Source organism: Rutilus rutilus, assembly GCF_951802725.1.
Source record: "Rutilus rutilus genome assembly, chromosome: 8".
Classification (NCBI taxonomy): domain Eukaryota; kingdom Metazoa; phylum Chordata; class Actinopteri; order Cypriniformes; family Leuciscidae; genus Rutilus; species Rutilus rutilus.
Window position 1 is genome coordinate 9048402 of NC_140222.1, and position 21257 is coordinate 9069658.

Sequence of the window (21257 nt, forward strand, 5' to 3'; positions counted from 1 at the left end):
TTATTTATTTTAAAATGGCGACAGAGAACATGAGTGTGATTTGCAGTAGCCAGTTTAAAGCAGAAATAGCAGATTTAACAGAAAGGGCCTCTTTCATAAAACATGAATAGCCTAACTAATTTATTGCTATGTACATAACGGTCCATAACTTACATGATATGCCCAAGGATTTACGTAAGAGCCGTTACAAACGATTTACGCAAATTCTGAGCTTTTTTTTTTCTGAGTATTTAAAACGTAATTCAGTCAGCAACTTAAAAAGCAAAATAATAAAAAATAAAGTGCAATCCCAAATGTCTCGAAAAGGCGTTTACCAAACAAAATCTCACCTTGAGGGATCCTGATGGCGTCAAACTCCTCCAGACTTCTGAGGGACTGATGAAGATCTGCACCTTCTCCATCTTTGCAATAGTGGTCTGAGGTTTCAGAGACTTGCTATGTGGTTTCTAGTGGTTGTTTACTAGGTTAAAGAGTCAAATAAACTATGATATTGCTCGGGTCCCTCATTCGTTCCAATTCTGTGGGAATTATCCATGTGTTTTTAGTAAATATGTGACCACTTTGTAGCCTACTTGCAAATTACAACTATGCATTTATTTTTTAGATTCAATGTTAATTTGCCCAACTCAAAGTGATACTTTCCAACTTCTGCAAAGAAACGTGCAATATAATGCCACTCATATTTACAACTCATGCGGAAGTCCATAACTTTCGTTGCAGATGAGTGCGCGTGACGTCACGCAAACATGGCGGCACGCAGCGAGATGTGATGATAAACACATGATAAACATTTGCTTTTAAATAAATGAAATTGATAGAAAATGTGGTATGTGAAACACGGACCCTCTCTGAACGGTAAATTACACAGACAACACAAACGCTAGCACTATATCAGTTTCTCCGCTAGGATTCGGTTACTAGGAGACTTTTGTGTTTGACAACGAACAACTGCCAAGCTGCAGTGTTTTCCTCTATACGTCATTCATTGGTCGGAAGAAGGACATATCAAAGCTTGAACCCAAAGACAGCAGATGTAAACAACACCCTCAGAAATTAAACTATAACAATTCACAAAATAAACGACGCCTGTAATGTGTTATTTACACAGGGAAGACTGGCTATTTCGTCATATTAAGGATAGTAGTACACATAACTTCGTAAAAGTAAATCAGCATTAAAAACATAAATCATGTACCTAGTATTCGGAGTTTTACTGTGACCTCTTCTAAGATGGTTCAGAATCTCTGATAAAACATTACCATACTTTTACAGAAGAAAGTCACTATAATAACTCAGTATTTTCCATTACAAATTGCCCTACGGACAAACAGCTCATGTTTGAAAAGGACTGACATTAATATTGAGTTGGAAAAGCTTATAATATGTGAAGAAATGTACGAATGATGTGAAGAGACAAACATTAATTGCCTGACTTATACTGCACTAGAGCGCTATCTAGTGTTATTAACCTGAAATTCACCTTTCCAATATCAGCTCCGCCCTATATGAGTAGGGGGAGGCTGCAGACCTGGAGCCGGTAGATCTACGCCCCAAGCAGTTTTACGCCCCTGTTGTTCCTGATGCGTCCAATAGGGGGAGGCTGTACAGCGACACGAATTGAGGTACTGTATATTAAATAATCCGCTGAAGTTATTGTTTTTTTTAGCAATGATGCAACATTTATTATTTATAAACGATTAGCTTGATAGAGCTAGGTAGATATCAATTCATTTCTACATATGGGTGGGTCTATAATTTATTTCGAGAGACAAAAAGTTCTGGACGGTCAGGTTGATGTTCTGTCTGGCTTAAACTTATAAGTTATAGCTAACCACGTGTAAGTTTAGCTGCCCCTAGTCTTCTCTACTCACTTTCAAAATTAATTTTCTTTTGAATTTTCTTTTGTTGCCTGTCTTTATCTTGCCTCCTCTGGTAAGACCCTTTACTCATTTCTGGTTTGAGTTGTTTCTTATAAAATGAGATGATCTAACTATCTAATGTATATCTAAATATAATTTTTTCTTAAAATAGCTTACTGATCTGGATTAAAATGTAGGCTGTGTGCACTTAATGTGGGATTTATCATACTCTGTATTTGCCAAGTAACTTGCATGATGCATCCCATAAAGGTGTTTGCTTTAGCTACTTAAGGAAATTAAAATCTCTCTCTCTCTCGAAACTTGTATAAACTATAAACACCCAATCCTGGCTACATTCCACCCATTGGCCCTTACCAATCATGGCCTCCTAATAATCCCCTTACATTGAATTGGCTCTATCACTCTCTCTCCTCTCTCCACCTATAGCTGGTGTGTGGTGAGCGCACTGGCGCCGTTGTACTGTGGCTGCCGTCGCATCATCCAAGTGGATGCTGCACACTGGTGGTGGTTGAGGAGAGACCCCTGATATGATTGTAAAGCGCTTTGGGTGTACAGTAGTACATATGAAAGCGCTATATAAATGCCTCATTCTATTCTATTCTATTCTATCTCTTTTTTTAACTGCATTCCAAACCAATAGCTTCTCTAGTAAATAAATGACTTACAGAGACATACATGGACATGTTTTTAATGTCATATTCAATTTTATAGTTTATCTCAGTTGCTTTGGTGCATTTCTCAGATCACACCTGAAAACACATCATCTTGTCACTTGTGCACATCATAAAAGCAATTTCTCATTTTATACAAATTGCAAATGCTTCGGTACATTCATGCAATTGACCCTTCGCTAAGCCCCGCCCTCCTTAGTTACTGTTGCTACGCCTGTCAAGCTTTTGCGCCTGGCACGTCTATTACAGTATGTATGCACCGGTGTCAGACATTCCCAAGGAGATAATTAGTCATTTTTGGCGAACAGGTGAAAATCTGAGAGAGCAAGACAAAAGGGACTGCAGTATGCATTCGAGGGATATATCCACGACATAATATGCAAACGATTAGAGAATAATTTCATCAAAATTGAAGCTAAAGCCTAGATCGTTAGGTCCCAGCGCAAGCAGCAGCGCCTCATACGCTGACCATTCAAATGGGAAACACACAAATTGAGGAACAGCTATGTTCATGCACAGCAGGGTGAGTGAACTTTGAAAATCTAATATTTATAAATCAAACAGCTTATCCATAAGTATTGTGGAATAAACACAAGACATTAGCCTGACCACTTTGCAATGATAACATTCTCCCGCTTATATTTTTAGTGCGCCAGGCTACAGCTCACACGTCGTGGGTCACATAAGTGACTAACGTTACTGTTATGAACTGATTAAGTTTGCATACCAACCTTTTCCTTGGAGATCTCCGGCAAGCCCCCTGATGATCCCTCCTTTTACTAACTACCTTTTACTTTTACTAGAACTAACACCGGGAGAGCCGCGATCGGATTGGGGTACTAGTTTAGCCGTCGATTAACAAAATGCTGAAATATATTTTTAAGTAACGTTAAATTATGTCAGTGAGCCTCCGTCTTGCCTTTAATCACACTGCTTGATCCACGAGCTGGACAATAACTTTATTCTAGAGCTGCTATAAAGCCAAAACACTTTACTTTTAATTTCCTATTATCAATGTAAAGCTGCTTTGGAACAATCTACATTGTTAAAAATGCTATATAAATAAAGATGACGCCCGGCATTTCTCCCCTTGGGTTTTAGGTTTCGGGAAGGGAACAAAATCCACCACCCCGTCCAAACTTTTAGGATACCGGGTATCAGATGATTTGCACAATCCATACGCATAACGCATGGGCATGTTTCCCTCGCTCGAAAGCTTGCCAGACCTCCCGCGCCTAGTTACGGTTGCTAAGCCACGATTGGCCAGTGGCGGTTTTCGGGCGTGGCTTAGCGAAGGGTCAATTGATGTACAACTGTCTGCTGTTTCCTACATTATCAACTCTTTATGTCATGTTGATCAAAATATAGACCTATTATACTATTTCCTTGCATAAGTCATTAAATGCAAAATGGTTGACTAGTTGTCATAAACTGTCAAGCATGTTTTCAATACATTTCTATTACACTTTATTTTGTAAATGTGTCCTGAATTGATGAATTGCGGAGGTGTATTTAGAATTTCACTAATGAAGGAAATAATGAATTGATATAATGAATAATGATCAAATGTACCAAAGCAACTGTGATTAAAAAATTAAGGATTCAGGAATTTTATACAAAATGTAACAGTGAGTCCTGCTGCGTGTGAATTTGACAAGATCAAATTCACTATGGATGTCCTTTTTACATTTTTTTATGTTTAATTTTTTTGTTTTTGTATCAGTGAGCAGAAGCACGTTGACAGGAGGATAGAAAAACAGTTAAAGAAGAGTGGCAAGCCATAGGGGAGTCATCTACAGGAGTCATCATAATTCATAAATGGTGTTGATAAATAATGTTTTTGTGAACAACAACATTTTCTCTTTCTTATAAATGGCCCTTGGAATTTTAGAAAAGGGATAAATTGTGTTTGTCTTCATAAAATGCCATGTAGGACACTGTTTTGTAGCTGTATGATGACCAATAGTGAATAGAACAGCAGATATTTAATCGAGGATCTATATGATTACACGGTGCTGTCTAATGGGCTAAATATGGTTAATATCTAATTGTAACTTTATATAAATTCACAACAACATATTTCACTCAGTCTCCTGTATAAAAACATACAGTGAATATTCTATTATTAATTATTATTATTATTATTTATTCAGTATTAATATATTCAATATTCAATGAACTATTCTACAGTAGGTCATTTATAACTATTCTACAGTAGGTCATGTATCATTACTTGTCATCTGATCCAACTATGTGTGTTATTTTTTAATTCATAAAAACAAATAGTCTTCTGTATAGGCTGAGTGAAGAGAGTGAAGCACAACCTAATATCTACAGATATTTTAATCCATAGTGCAGATTTATTCTAAAACGTTTATATTTAAATTAACAAAAAACACAATTTCGGGCAAAATCTATGAACGGGACGATTATTAATGTCTGTGTAAGTTTTGAGCGTCGATTTAATGGTGTTATTTCGCAGTATATCCCCCTACTGGACGCATCAGGAACAGCAGGGGCGTAAAACTGCCTGGGGCGTAGATCTACCGGCTCCAGGTCTGCAGCCTCCCCATATAGTCCTATATGGGGAGGCTGCAGTGCAGACCTGTGAAGAAATGGAGTAAACCAGAAATCTTCTGGAGCCGGTAGATCTAAGCCCTGTTTTACGCCCCTGCTGTTCCTGATGCGTCCAGTAGGGGGGGATATGCTTCGTTAAATCGACGCTCAAAACGTACACATTAATAACCGTAGTTCATAGACTTTGCCCGATTTTGTGGTTTTTGTTCATTTAAATATAAACGTTTTAGTATAGAGCTGCACTATGGATTAAAATAGATATTAAGTTGGGCTTCACTCAGCCCACAGAAGACTATTTGTTTTTGTGAATTAAAAAAATAATAACACACATAGTTGGATCAGATGACATGTAATGATATATGACCTACTGTAGAATAGTTATATGACCTACTGTATTATAGTTCATTGAATATTGAATATAGAATTCACTGTATGTTTTTATACAGGAGACTGAGTGAAATATGTTGTTGTGAATTTATATAAAGTTACAATTAGATATTAACCATATTTAGCCTATTAGACAGCATCGTGTAATCATATGGATTCTCGATTAAATATCTCCTGTACTATTCACTATTGGTCATCATACAGCTACAAAACAGTGTCCTACATGGCATTTTATGAAGACAAACACAATTTATCCCTTTTCTAAAATTCCAAGGGCCATTTACAAGAAAGAGACAATATTGTTGTTCACAAAAACATTATTTATCAACACCATTTATGAATTATGATGACTCCTGTAGATGACTCCCCTATGGCTTGCCACTCTTCTTTAACTGATTTTCTATCCTCCTGTCAAAGTGCTTCTGCTCACTGATAAAAAAAATTGAACATTAAAAAAATGTAAAAAGGACATCCATGGTGAATTTGATCTTGTCAAATTCACACGCAGCAGGACTCACTGTTACATTTTGTATAAAATTCCTGAATCCTTAATTTTTTATCACAGTTGCTTTGGTACATTTGATCATTATTCATTATATCAATTCATTATTTCCTTCATTAGTGAAATTCTAAATACACCTCCGCAATTCATCAATTCAGGACACATTTACAAAATAAAGTGTAATAGAAATGTATTGAAAACATGCTTAACAGTTTATGACAACTAGTCAACCATTTTGCATTTAATGACTTATGCAAGGAACTAATGCCTAGATGTTTTGAGGAGTATGACAATTCAACAGAGAAATAGTATAATAGGCCTATATTTTGATCAACATGACATAAAGAGTTGATAATGTAGGAAACAGCAGACAGTTGTACATTATCAATTGCATGAATGTACCGAAGCATTTGTAATTTGTATAAAAGAATGAGAAATTGCTTTTATGATGTGCACAAGTGACAAGATGATGTGATTTCAGTTGTGATCTGAGAAATGCACCAAAGCAACTGAGATAAACTTTAAGACTTATTGGAGACCCTGCAGAATCACTGTAGACCCCCTAAGAGTCACAGACAAAAGAAAGTGTTACGAGAACACAAACTGCCTTTTTAATTTGAGTTTCATATCTGTGATGGGTATTTCATAAAAAAAAAAAATTAAAAAAAAAATGTAAAAAGGACATCCATGGTGAATTTGATCTTGTCACAGTGTGTGTGCTGTCCAGAATTTAGGTCAGGTTAGTGTGGATTGCATCAATTTGCTCCTGGTCTTCAAAGTACAACGGCACAGGCACTTGTTGGTGGAACACTTTTGAAAAAAGTGTCAAGACACTTTGATTTCTTTTGGCCACTGATGATGGACTGTGCAGAGAAAATTGAAAACGACATTAAAAACATGTCCATGTATGTCTCTGTAAGTCATTTATTTACTAGAGAAGCTATTGGTTTGGAATGCAGTTAAAAAAAGAGATGGGTGTTTATAGTTTATACAAGTTTCGAGAGAGAGAGATAAAGATTTTCATTTCCTTAAGTAGCTAAAGCAAACACACACCTTTATGGGATGCATCATGCAAGTTTGGTAAAGACAGAATATGATAACATTAAGTGCACACAGCCTACATTTTAGTCCAGATCAGTAAGCTATTTTAAGAAAAATTTATATTTAGATATAAATTAGATAGTTAGATCATCTCATTTATAAGAAACAACTCAAACCAGAAAGGAGTAAACAGAGTCTTACCAGAAGAGGCCATCTCACGCAAGATAAAGACAGGCAACAAAAGAAAATTAATTTTGAAAGTGAGTAGAGAAGACTAGGGGCAGCTAAACTTACACGTGGTTAGCTATAACTTATAAGTTTAAGCCAGACAGAACATCAACCTGACCGTCCAGAACTTGTTGTCTCTCGAAATAAATTATAGACCCATCCATTGATATGTAGAAATGAATTGATATCTACCTAGCTCAATCAAGCTAATCGTTTATAAATAATAAATGTTGCATCATTGCTTAACAACAATAACTTTAGTGGATTATTTAATATACAGTACCTCAATTCGTGTCGCTGTACAGCCTCCCCTACTGGACGCATCAGGAACAGCAGGGGCGTAAAACTGCCTGGGGCGTAGATCTACCGGCTCCAGGTCTGCAGCCTCCCTCTACTCGCTCCGCCAGCCAATATAAATAGACCTACAGGAAACAGAAAGCTTTTAAATTACAGTCGATTAGACACTGTGTTCAGGATTGAGATTAATAGCTAGTCAACGCTAGTAAAGTTCAAATGTTGAATAACATGTTAAAGGCGAAAGTTTGGTGCATCAGTGAATGCACAGAGACACTAATGATTCACAGAAGGTAAATGAAATGAACAATTGATTGATGATTCAGTTACACAAAATACCATAAACATGGAGTTATTTCTAGAGACAAACTGACAATTGATTTTACTGATATTTATATCAACACCAACTAAAATGTTTCATTAACAGCATCTCATCTCAACAAAATGTGTTAGTCATTATGGAAAATTAGCAGTATCCTTTAATTTTCACATTACTAGAACTTTCCACTTCCATCAGCGCTTTAATGGGACTGAGCTCTCATGTTAAAGGAGAACTCCGGTCAATTTTAACATTGAGCTCATTTTTTTGTACATTTGGATTGCTGTCAATACAGAGAACAACGACAAAAATCGGTGTTGCCTACACCGAGTTATTCTATTTTTAAAATTTGCACCCTATTGAATTCAATGGGGCAAGTAGTAAGCCTGCTTTTTAGCCTCTTAACATCCTTTAAGTGTCATTACAAGTGCACAGAAAATGTGAGTGATTCCTTCCGAGTGAACACGGGTGGATCTGACTGCAGTAGATGTTAGAGATATTAATAAAAATGAAGTTAATTCAGCCAGCGCTCATACCTTTGTTTACATCCTGTTTTCGGTGGAAGGCCATAGTAATCGATTGTCGAGTTCACGCGCGTGATCATAGGTACTAAACCTATGCGCGTGAACTCGACAATCGATTACTATGGCCTTCCACCGAAAACAGGATGTAAACAAAGGTATGAGCGCTGGCTGAATTAACTTCATTTTTATTAATATCTCTAACATCTACTGCAGTCAGATCCACCCGTGTTCACTCGGAAGGAATCACTCACATTTTCTGTGCACTTGTAATGACACTTAAAGGATGTTAAGAGGCTAAAAAGCAGGCTTACTACTTGCCCCATTGAAGTCAATAGGGTGCAAATTTTAAAAATAGAATAACTCGGTGTAGGCAACACCGATTTTTGTCGTTGTTCTCTGTATTGACAGCACTCCAAATGTACAAAAAAATGAGCTCAATGTTAAAATTGACCGGAGTTCTCCTTTAATCTGTCGTGTTCAGTAAATGTGTCTCTAGAGCAAGAGTTGAATCTAGCAGGGCGTTGGACATTGCTCTGTTTGTCAGAAGTCCACATCCATTACCTCATATTACTGAAGCTGTTGGCCGTCTCTGCTCTGGTCGTCTCATTCTTACAGACTGAACAAACCAGACAATAGCAGCGACAATATATTTTTGGTCAATTATTTATTATTTTATTCACTGAAGAAAATGTTTTGCATTAGGCTTAAAGCAGCAATACACAACAATCCAGAGCTGAACATTCTCTAATAAAATCATTAAAAAAAAAAAAAAAGCTCACACAACAATGATAAATCACCCGTATCAGATTATTTAAATTTACATTCACAATCAGAGAGTAATATGGGCAGATTTACTTCAGATAACACAAAACAGAGATGAAATTAAGGGGAAATTAAGTGTTGTGTAGCATAAAAATAAGGCACAGTGTATATTATAAGCAAATAGAAATAAAAGTGGAGATTATCCCTGCAATAAAAGCGTCACATCAAAGAGCAAAACTGTCAGTGTGGCACAAACACACGTTTCTAGAAACATTTAGAAAGTGTTAAAACTAAAGTGTCACATGTCATTCCTATATAGTCCATACATTACATTTCTCATCAGATATTTTGTCTAATAATTGCTGAAACATTAAGTGGTTTATCAAATATTCATTATATGTGACAGGTATGAAATTTGAGATTTTGAATAATGAAAAATGTCACATTGGTTTCGTAATGAAGCTGTTTGAAGAGTTGTCCTTTATCAAAGGACGGTCTGAGTTCTCTGGCTTATTTCTTCTGTGTTTAGTGGAATCTGACAAAAACAAGAAATGAAGAGACAGACCGATTAAAAATAAACAACATATGACACAAAAGAGCAGTGTTTTGGATGTACAGTCGGGAGTAAAGAGTTTTGAGTAATTAAATGTGTGTTTACATAAACACTAGCCGCGTTTCCATTACCCTTCAAATTGCGCAAATTGAAATTGCGAATTGAAAATACGCCCAATGGAAACACGTCAATTTCACAAAAACTTCCATTTAACGCAAAAAAGTTTTTACGCTCACATGAGGGGGTTTTTCAGGCAATTCGAAAAATAAATATTTCGCAAAACTGCAATTGAAACAGTTTTTGCGGTCACCTGACATAGATGACGCGGTGTGTTTGGACAGAATACGAGACAGAGTTCTTTATTAAATTCATAAAAGACAAAAGAATTACAGGAATACTGGATTCTAAACCTCAAAGAAATGCCACAATCAAGAGCTTGAAGCAGATATGAGGGAGAAACACCCAGAAACACCTCATATGTGACGCTCTCAAGTAGGGCTGGGCGATATGACGAAATATATCGTCTGGACGATAGAAAATGTCTATCGTTTTATATAAGGCTCTATCGTTTACGCCACGATAAGGCGTTTTACGGCAGAATTAACCTCACGGCATGCCTATGCACGCTGCAATACATAAACAAACATGGAGAAAGACGGTAGCAGACGCGGTTCAGACCAGGGTAAGTTAATTCTCAACTAATGACCAGCCAACCCAACCCGTTAGTAATTCCACAACAGCGCGCATCTGTGCATTCATTCATTCACACACACACACACACACACAGAAAGAGAGAAACGCGATTCATTTAAACAGTCTTTTTGCGTGTACAGACACTATTGCGATTAGAACAAAGCAAATATAGAACTGACCTATTCCTCAACCGGATCCGTTGCTCCTCGAAATGAAAACGAGGTGAACCTGAAAGTTAACATATCCAACTGATTGTGGGTGTTCACAGGTTTGCGTGGATCGCCTCAGATTATTTGCGTTTGAATAGCACGCGCTCTCCGTAATTAAGATCAAAGTCAACAGAATATTTTGAATCTCTTTTGCACTTAAGAAAAAACCCTATCGCGCCGGCGCGATTGTCGAACCCAGGGGGTTAAAAAATAGATTTTCGCCAAAAATCCTCTTTGGCTCCGCGGCTGCCATGGTAAACAACGTTAGCCGACTGAAGTCTCACGTCACGTGCGAGTCAAGAGCGAAGTGATTGATATGACCAGGCTAACGTAGCTATGGCTTGGATTCGTTAGCAAACATTGCCCCCCTGTGGTATTTGCATATTACTATCACAAGCATAATGTTGTGGCCTGCCCAGAAAAACGGTTCTAATAATTATTTACCTCCGCCAACAGCGAGACCGGCCAATGTTAGAGACCCGGCCGGTAATGGAATACAGGCCAATATTAGAGGATTTACGGTAGACTATTCATGAACTGAATTAACAGAAAAATTGCTATATCGTTATGTATATCGTTATCGGGATATCAAATGAGCTATATCGGGATATGAAATTTTGGCCATATCGCCCAGCCCTACTCTCAAGTATAGGCTAGGGGTCTTTCCTTGCTTTGATTACTAATAATGGCCAAAGCAGTGGCTGAGATATACATAACCTACCGACGTCCGTTGCTATGATTTTTGTGATGATTTATGGCGTATTTTTGAAGTTTTAGTCACATAACATCGGTTAATGGAAACGCCGTCATTTCGCAATAATTTTTTTATCGATATTTAGAAGAAACAAAAAAATCACTAAAGTTTTGCGCAAATCTGTAATGGAAACACGCCTAGTGAAGAATCAACTCAAATGGGAAGATCAGATATATTAGACATAAATACCATATCAATACATCATTACTTAAGATCACTTTTTACTAAATATCTCAAGTTAGTGTCTTTTTTACATAACATATTTTGATCTTCAAGATCAGATCATTTCATTTAGATTATTTAAAACTAATTTAAATTGAGCGGATGCTTTAAAATAGATCCGATCTCTTTAAATGAAGGCTGTTTTTGAAAACTTGACCGATGTGTGATTTCACAGAATCACGAGGATTGAGACTGATGTGATGAAAGAGCAGATTTCTGTCACTCAAGACACTTTCTCGTGTTAATAAACAACTCATTGCACTGAAATGTGTTTTTATATAACTCACAATCCTTCATCAAAACAATTCACACACATTGCTGAAATAAGAATACATGTAAATAATAGTGAATGTATCAAATTAAATATTTGACTTACTTACCAGCGACAGTCACTATCTGTCACAGAAGCTCATACTGTAGAAACAGAGAAATATGGAACATAAATTATAACAACAATAAAAAAATAAGAGAAATTAACAAAAGAAACACTAATCTTATGCTCCATATCTTCCTCCTGGTTTCTGTTCATTAAATCTTCATAATCTGTCATTATCACTGTCATCTTTAATATTTGAGTATTAATGATAGTTATTTATAATGCTGCTGGATAAAGAACAACCTGATCAAAAACCACATACAATCACAAACACAAAGGCACAAAAAGGTTTAAACCATAAAAATCACTACATTTTTTACAGCACAGTATTTATTTCTCGCTGTAATACTTACACATTTGTCCCTTTTTCCAGTAGCCGTAGGCAATGCCACCAACAGCTGCAGCCACCGCCGCAATAACACCAACAACAATCCCTGCTATCGCACCCGAAGACAGACCTGATTCTGGACCTGGTTTTGGAACCACTGAAGAGAGATAGACATTAATGTAACACCACAATAACAATCTCTGCTTTCACATCTGAACACAGACCTGGATCTGGACCTGGTTCTGGAACTGGTTTTGGAACCACTGAAGAGAGATAGACATTAATGTAACACCACAATAACAATCCGTGCTATCGCACCTGAAGACAGACCTGAATCATCTAAAGACAGAGAGTCATTACTGTAAAGCCACAGTGAAGGAGATCACAGAGCTGTTGGTTTGTAGTAGATGATTCTAAACTGTAAAAAACTTTCCTTTCTTTTTTTTTCATAAAACAAAGATTACTGAAGTGCGTTTTACAAGAAAATTAAATTTCAGATTTTTTACCACAAAATTTCACACGTAATTGTACATGTTATTAAGAAGAAATTAAGAGGAATTTCTGAGTAATATATATATATATATTTTTTTTTTCAATGTGGTCAGGTGACGGATCATGTTCTGCGTTCTCATTGGCTATCACCACCCGGGGCCCGTTCTTCGTAAGTGAATAACTTAATTAGCTGGATTACATTTGACATGATCCAGGATTGTTGGGTTCTGTCATATAGAAACAGGTCCGTAAACTCAAACCTGCTCTGGAGCAGCTTAATTATTTCACGGAAACAGGATTAGTTTTCATCTTTTTAAGCGGAGGTGATACTTGAAGTCTGTCCCAGACACTGCTACTTTCTTACAAGAGTATCTTAATAATGAACCAGGGACAATAATCATTTTGTGGCAGCTGCGCTGTCAAACTTTAATTATTGCTGTCACGTAACAACAGATTTTAAATTAAATATAATATATAAATATAATTTAATACACACACATATATATGTATATATATATATATATATATATATATATATATATATATATATATATATCTTTTTTTTTTTTACTGATTGTTATTAAGATGTTTGTTAATAAATAAACTGTATCTGAGATGTCATATACAATTTTGACTCCCAGCTGCTTTGTCTGGGCCGCTGGTCTCATAAAAAGAACGTTAACAAGCTCACTGTTGAAAAACAACTGTATGACTATTATTTGGAAAGATTCAACTGTATTGTACAGAGTGCATCACAGAGCCAATGAAATACAGACATTCTCAGTTGTCTATATAGGTCAGATTCAATAGGATGACCTCTACACCCATGTCTAAATTCATTCCAACAACACAATACAAACTTCTCACAGTTGTTTTGAGGGACACCATTCACTGATTGATTAATCATTTACCAACAAACCAAAAATCATGTATCTTTTTTTTACTACAGAATATAAATCTGAAATCTGTTGATTTGTCCTATAATAATGAAGCAGTTTAAATGAATATCAAATGATCGATTTGTCAATTTTCTTGACAAATAGATGATAACATCATTATTTTAATTAAATGTCTGATTTTTAACTGAAAGATGTTGCAAAACTTTGCTGACAAACTATAAATGACACAGCCTGACCGTACGGATTTTGTATCTGTAAAAATGCTAATTTCAGAGATTTTAAATTGTTCATAGAGAGATAACTATATAAATAACATTATTAAAAACACTCACCACTGACACTGAATGTCTTCTGAGAGGACCCTCTGGTACTGCTGATCTTCAGTATATATTCTCCAGAGTCAGTTGTTCTGATGTCTGTGATCTTGAGATCTCCAGTCTGATGGTTCGGCTGCATTCTGCCTCCGTATGCCCCTTCAGTATCATCAAATACTGTGACCGTATTGCTGCTGTCACTACTGATTCTGAATATACGAATTTTATTTAACCTCCACTCCATATCATCACTACTCTGTATTTCAGTAACACCAGAGTTTAGAGTGATAGACTCTCCCTCCGTCGCTGACTTCACTTCATCGGCACCATACACACCTGAAGAACAAACACAAACAGTTAGGTAGGCTAATGAAACTTATAAAACACTCAGATTCGGATCATTGGAAATCTCTTGTGATTTGCGGTAGATTCCATTATTAATGAATGTTATTATATAATAACATTACAAAATAGCCTAAAGCAAATAACAGGGTTGCAAATAAATAGGAGTGTAAAAAAAAAAAATATTTACTAGGCCTAAATCTGGCTTCAACAACTGTGACCAATCATGCAACAGTTGAAAACATGGACACTGTCTACATTAAATATTACTGTGAGCTGCCTGTGACTAAAGATATGCAATCATTGTTTTTTAACAATATACAAAAAGATGCGGTACATCTTGATAAAAGTGATCACGGTATAATGTAAATTTAGCAGGAAAAATAAAGTATGGAAAAGAAAATGCGCATAGAAATACGAAACCGAAAGTGCACCAACTATGTAAAAAAAAAAAAAAAAAAAAAACAACGGACTTACCCATCGCGAAGAATGGGAAAAGAATAAGTTTAAGTGCGCTCTTCATGTTGATGTAAAGTTGTGTGAATATAGATGATCCGTAGAATTATTAAAGCCCTGTGAGTGTTCGTCAGAGACCCGTACTAAGCCGCGCCCTCAAACTGAGATCTACAGTAAGAGCCGATTAAAAAAAGCGAAAACCGATTTACATAGAGACTATTTACACCGAATATCATTTGTTGGTGAATTATCTGGATGGTTTCCACTATGCTGTAACATACATGTCTATATTGCTTGTGTCTTTCACGAACAGCGAAAAACAGCGCAGTGCAGTGTCTAACATGGCTGAACTTCCGCTTGTTTGAATCAGACACATGCGCATATAGCGCCACCCACATGGTAAAATATGATATTGAAACGAGTCGTAAATAAAAACAAATATAATTTGGAGTAGGCCTACGTTTTACAAGAAAATACCATTTAACCCTCTATAGCATGCATGTTCTAACCGCGAAATATATTGTCAAATACGTTTTTATTACATGAAATCAGCTTTATAAAAAATAAATAAAAAAGACTTTTGGAAACGTTGCTATAACGCTGTACCACAATGGAAAATGGACCAAAAAAAGTATTTTTTAAATACAATTATGATTTTCTTTTCTACTTCTTTTGGAAATTGTTAGATTTATACTTGGAATTCATGCAAACCAAAAATAATAGATCCCTATCATGCCCAGCTCATCCTTACTCTCATCACATGGAAGAGCTAACTCTTCCTATTACCCTTTCTGTAAAAATAGTGCTGTATTCGTTTTCTGAAAAGAAGAAATAATTTTGTTATAGTACAGTAAAATCAGATCCAAAGCACGCACATGATCTACAGCAAGCAATATGTTGCTCAAAATGGGAGCACCACCGCAACACCACGAAATCAAGACTAGACATTGCATTCTTTTCCACTTTATAAATGGTTATTACAGTCTTCATAACGTTTTCATAAAATATAGCATTTAGACATACAAAAAACATAGATGGGGCAGGGACAGTCTGCAAAGTTACACACTGTAGTTTCACCAAAGTCGGTTTACATATCAATGCTCTCCTACTGGTTTTTCTTCACATTTTATATTATGAATAATATTGAATAACTTCACTGTAACACTCCAAATTCTGTTTACACATCACTACTCTCATGCTGGTTAAACACTTAGTTTGGCAAGTAATAGCACATAAAAAATAGGCCTAAGTTAGAATCTGTGAAAATATTGCCAATCAACTAACTCCTATCCTAAAAATGTTCCACCGCGTCCCTTTAGGGGCTCCGTAACTATCTGAGCTGTATGATGTTTTTTGATATTTTACAGTAGGCTACATTAAGTGCAAAAAGTATTTCATAAATTATGAAAACTTTTTTTATTTTTCAGCAAATAACTCAGCACTACTTTAAAGATAATCAAATGTACAAATTAATTGTAATGTTAAAGTCTATGTCTAAGCTTTCAAATGACCCCTTTTTTGTGTTGATCAAGGCAGTAGTTTTGAAAAATTGGATTATTAATATTTTTCGTAGCTAGGTGGCGCCCGCGGGCGGTAGGTCTACACTCCGTTTTAGAGGGAAGACTCGGCACTCGTTAATAGTTGATCAAAATAGACGCATTAAAAAGCTGATTGTCTAAGCTTTAAAACGATACATATTTTGTGTTGTTCCATTCAGTGGTTGCTTATACCCTTCAGGTTTATAGGGTTAATTATCTAAATCCCTTTGAGCTAATTTGCTACAACACGTGAATTTAAATTTAAATTTAAATATATTGTTATATGCAGATATTCAGAATCTGCACAAAAAATTAAAAATTATATGACACTAGCTGTTATATTTAAGAAATGGGTATATTTTCAATTATTTTATTGAATCCCTACTCAGGATGGCATATCATCATTATTTTAAAATTTCTCTTCTCCTGTACCAGAAATAGATTCACTCACATTATGGTTTAGTTAGCCTATCACACAATAAATACACTGTGAGTTTGGACTGAAACTGCCATTGAGACAAAGAACATGTTAAAGTTAATTACATAAACCAGTCAATCCAAAAAAAAAAAAAAAAAAAAAAACACTAAATCCAGGAAACAATCTATTTAGGGCTGGGTGATAAACGATATCAGAGAGATTTCTAACAAATTTATGTCCATTTCGATCATACGCTCTGGACCTTTTTCCTCAATATGGATTGATCTAACTGCTATCACACAGCAGAAATAAACACAACAACAGCCAGTCAGTGCATGTCGCAAATAAGTCTGCATATTATTATTGTATACTTAATGTACTTTCCCAAAGTAATAATAACAATAGTGTTATTTTTAAGGAATATCATACAGCCGATATATTTTTTCATCCATGTTTTAATTTCAAACACTAAACGTTTTTTTTTTTTTTTTTTTAGTTTAATTAAATTGCTAAAGTAATATTTATTAATTTCATTAGACATCTATATTTGATTCTAAATTATTTTGCTAATAAAAAAAAAAAATACATGGAGAAAACAGAATTTAGGAAAAAATAAAATGAATTTGATGGGGCCCTAAATGAAAGGTTATCTTGCTCTGTGTCACGATCACTGTCACTGTCATCGTCACTGTCTTCGGTTAGTTTCCGTCAGCACTACAGTTCCCATCATCCTCTCCGGCTCACCTGCACCGCCTCTACCCAGTGTTGCCAGATGTACGATAATTATCGTATTTGTACGATCATTTTGACCTCTGTACGATGTACGATCAATAATGAAAAAAATCCCATTATGTACGATAATTTCAGAGTTTTCAGTCGTTCGTCCAAACACACACACACCGCTTCTCTCTCTGACCCCGGCCCGAATCATTTCGCAGGCTCGCCTGCCTGCACGCAAGCACGTATACACACACACACACGCACGCACGCACCACACGGTGTCGCCCGCACGTCAACACTACACAGTTTTGCCGAAGAAGACAGTTCAGTTTAGATCACTCTATGGTTTAGATCAACGAAGCAGTAAAGTCAAGTGCTAAAAAAAAAAAAAATGAGTTCAGAAAGGGAAGGTGAGGACAGTGGAGGGGCAAAGAGGAAGGCAGAGTCTGAAGAGCAGCGGAAAAGTAAGCATAGGCCACAAACATATAGGACAGAGTGGGAAAAAGACCCCACTTTTGCAGGATGGCTAAAACCTGTCCCAGGAAACGATGCTAAAGCAGTCTGTCGTTGTTGCAACGTCCAGATGGTGGCAGAGATCACGGTTTTAAAAAATCATGGAAAGTCCAAGAAACATACAGATAAAAAGAAAAATCTAGCCCCATCACAAAGGTCCATAGCACAATGCCTACAGAAACCGTCTGAAAAACAAAAGTTCGATGAATCTGTGAAGAATGCTGAAATCAAGTTAACAGGGTTCATGGCAGAGCACAACGTACCTCTGAGAATCTCAGACAATTTGGTCTTGGTCTTAAAAGATATTTTCCACGATTCACAAATAGCCCAAAATATGACCCTCGGGCGCACAAAGACGGCTGCTATAACCAAGCATGTCATTGGGGATTGTTATTCTGAAAGTCTAACAGAAATTCTTAAAAGAAAGAAATTCAGTGTTTTGATTGACGAATCAACTGACATAGGCAATGTAAAAACGCTGAGTGTAGTTGTTCGTTTTTTTGACGAGGGACCAAGGAAGATTCAGACCAGGTTTTGGAAACTGGTACAACTCTTCTCGAACACAGACGACCACAGACATGCTAGAGAGGGAGCCACTGCGGAACGACTTTACGCCGAGATGATGAAGTCATTCACTGATGCAGGTGTACCACTCGAAAATATTGTGGGGTTCGGGTCAGATGGCTGCAACACAATGATGGGGAAACACAACTCTGTCTCCAGCCGCCTCAGGAGTGATCTTCCAGGCATCACAGTGCAGCGCTGCGTGTGCCATTCACTGCACCTTTGCGCAAGCGAGGCATGCAGACAACTCCCTCGCAGGTGTGAGGATTTAGCCAGAGACATTTATGGGTACTTCAAAAACAGCTCAAAACGTATTGCGCAACTCCGAGAATTTCAAGATTTTTGCCATGTTGAGCCCCACAAAATGCTCAAACCGTCACAGACTAGATGGCTGTCACTGAACGACGTTGTAAAACGTGTGTCTGCGCAATGGGATGCTCTCCGTCTTTTTTTCACAGATCAGTGGCTTGAGGCCAGACTTACTGCTGCGGTCTGCGGAGACTATTTTTCACTCACTCAATGACCAGTCTCTACGCCTCTTCTATTATTTCCTTGAATGGGTCCTACCGAAATTCACAGATCTTAATCAGTATTTTCAGAGTGAAAAGGTGGTGATCACTTCATTGAGAAGCAAGGTCTGCGAGACTTACAAAGATCTGCTTCTGACGTTCATGGATAGGGACCATGTCATGCGCACTCCACTGAAAGACATTGACATCAATAATGGCCCAAAAGTCACACTGAGCTCAATGTACTTGGGCATAAAGGTGATGCAGCATGTGCAGCAGGCAAACATTTCGCCAGCAAATCTGACAGATTTTTATGTGCGCTGTCAGAACTTTCTACAGGTTGCCTGCGGGGAAATCAAAAAACGATTTGATTTTGATGATGCTCTCTTGACCCGCCTTGTATGCCTTTCTCCTGCCACTGCAACAGATGCAAACGCACGAGTTGAGCATCCGTCTCTGCTCCCCCTCATGGAACAAGTGCCACGGCTAATTGACATGTCAGACACAGACAGTCTCCAAGTCATTGATGACCAGTGGAGGCGATTGCCTCTCATGACCTTGAGTGAAGACACGAAAGAAATGGATGTCGATGAATTTTGGCATCATATTTCTACGTTGGAGGATTTCCAGGGGAAAGCTGTGTTCAGCGAACTGGGAAAGTTTGCTCTGGATGTGCTTGTGTTTCCCCACTCAAATGCGTCATGCGAACGAGTGTTTTCAAAAGTAAATCTAATCAAAACAAAACCACGAAACCGACTCATTACAGACACTCTGAATGAACTCCTGCACACATCGGAGTGTGTGAAGAATGCTGGTGGGTGTCACGCCTTCAAACCGACGAACACTATGCTGCGCTCCATGACGGCATCCAATCCGTACCATAAAAGGATTCCCCAACCAACAACATCTGCCAACACAGCACAAGTGGATGTGGCATCCGAAGTTGACAGCAACTTAGAGATAGAATTCAAATCTTTCTAATGTTAATTGTAAACTTTTTTTCTCTCTGTATCATAGCTTAATTATTATTATTTTTTTTTATATATATTTTTTTTTTTAAGTTGATCATAGTTAAATTATGGTCTAGTTCAAAATGTCTTTCGGCATATCTTTTGCACTTTGGCAAAAAAATAATAATAATAAATAGCCAAAACATTTTTTTTTCTCTCTGACAGCGACTTAGAGATAGAATTCGAATCTTTCTAATGTTAATTGTAAACTTTTTTTCTCTCTGTATCATAGTTTAATTGTTATTATATATATATATATATATATATATATATATATATATATATATATATATATAGATAGATAGATATATATAGATATATAGATATAGATATATAGATATATATAGATATATATTTTTTTTAAGTTGATCAACGTTTAATTATGGTCTAGTTCAAAATGTCTTTCGGCATATCTTTTGCACTTTGGCTGGTTTGTGTTAAGTCACGCTGTTCCGCACCTGTTAACTAATCGTTGTTGGAATAAAGCTTCTTGTTAAATTGTTACCCGTTGCCTCCTCATAGTCCTCATTGAGTCCAGGTGTGACACTCTGTGGAGAATAAGTGAACAAACAAGTTTACATTCATTCTCAAGATATAACAAACATGTGGAAAGCATTTATTTCCCTTATTAAATTAATATTGTGACAAATATTTATATTATATAATAATATGATAAAGAATTTTGTGATAATTTTGGCTGTATCGCCTAGTCTAGAAAAAAAAGTCTAGTTTTTCAGTAATGTCACAGTAAGAGCAAACCATCCAGGGATGAGAACAGACAGAACACCCCAAAACAGGCAAGGTGAAAAACCAGAAACAGAGACAGGTGAACATCGAGGAGGAGAGGTAGAAGTGCATATAAGATCATAAAATGACAAACGAAACATCGTAAAGTCATGAACATGCAGTGCCATTTGGGCCAGGACATTTGGGACAAGGTCAAATTTTGTACCATTTCTAAAGTAAAAGTGTGGCTTCCAGAAGGACAACAGAATAATTGTATATTCAGGGCAAAATGCAAACTTGCAAACACAACAAGTTCGATTATTGAATCAATAATTATGTGCACTTAAAGATGTATTCAGTCTAGTTATTTATTCCAGTGCAAGATTATTTTTGATTGCTCAATACAGCATCAACACAAGGCACAGCCCAATGAAAA

At 36.6% G+C, this 21257-nt stretch overlaps 2 protein-coding genes across 6 annotated transcripts in view; both read right to left on the reverse strand.

The window, feature by feature from the left end:
• The window catches only part of LOC311294933 (uncharacterized protein), a 47403-nt gene extending 46651 nt beyond the window's left edge, over window positions 1–752 (reverse strand). For all 3 annotated transcript variants that reach the window (XM_084416038.1, XM_084416039.1, XM_084416037.1), the window contains exon 1: window positions 330–752. In XM_084416038.1, coding sequence (XP_084272164.1) covers window positions 330–401 — 72 coding nt within the window. In that variant the 5' untranslated portion in view covers window positions 402–752. The remainder of the gene's footprint in view (window positions 1–329) is intronic.
• An 8148-nt stretch (window positions 753–8900) lies between these two features.
• On the reverse strand, window positions 8901–15191 carry LOC311294939 (uncharacterized protein). Of its 3 annotated transcripts, none has more exons than XM_084416050.1 (6): window positions 14845–15186; window positions 14044–14361; window positions 12545–12583; window positions 12346–12477; window positions 11993–12030; window positions 8901–9720 (listed from the first exon to the last, which is right to left on the reverse strand). In XM_084416050.1, exons 1-5 carry the CDS (start codon window positions 14888–14890, stop codon window positions 12026–12028), a joined length of 540 nt encoding a protein of 179 aa, XP_084272176.1. In that variant the 5' UTR covers window positions 14891–15186; the 3' UTR covers window positions 8901–9720; window positions 11993–12025. The 3 variants fall into 3 exon arrangements, with proteins under 3 accessions (XP_084272176.1, XP_084272177.1, XP_084272178.1); XM_084416051.1 differs by having other exon boundaries at window positions 8905–9720; window positions 11997–12030; XM_084416052.1 differs by lacking the exon at window positions 12545–12583 and having other exon boundaries at window positions 8910–9720; window positions 11997–12030; window positions 14845–15191.
• Window positions 15192–21257: the final 6066 nt, after the last annotated feature.

Coding starts and splice junctions, on each gene's coding strand:
- LOC311294939 (XM_084416050.1), bottom strand. CDS start 14,890: ATGAAGAGCGCACTTAAACTTATTCTTTTCCCATTCTTCGCGATGG. Junction 12,584..14,043: donor GAAGACATTCAGTGTCAGTG/GTGAGTGTTTTT, acceptor ATCTCTCTTCAG/TGGTTCCAAAACCAGTTCCA. Junction 12,478..12,544: donor AGAACCAGGTCCAGATCCAG/GTCTGTGTTCAG, acceptor ATCTCTCTTCAG/TGGTTCCAAAACCAGGTCCA.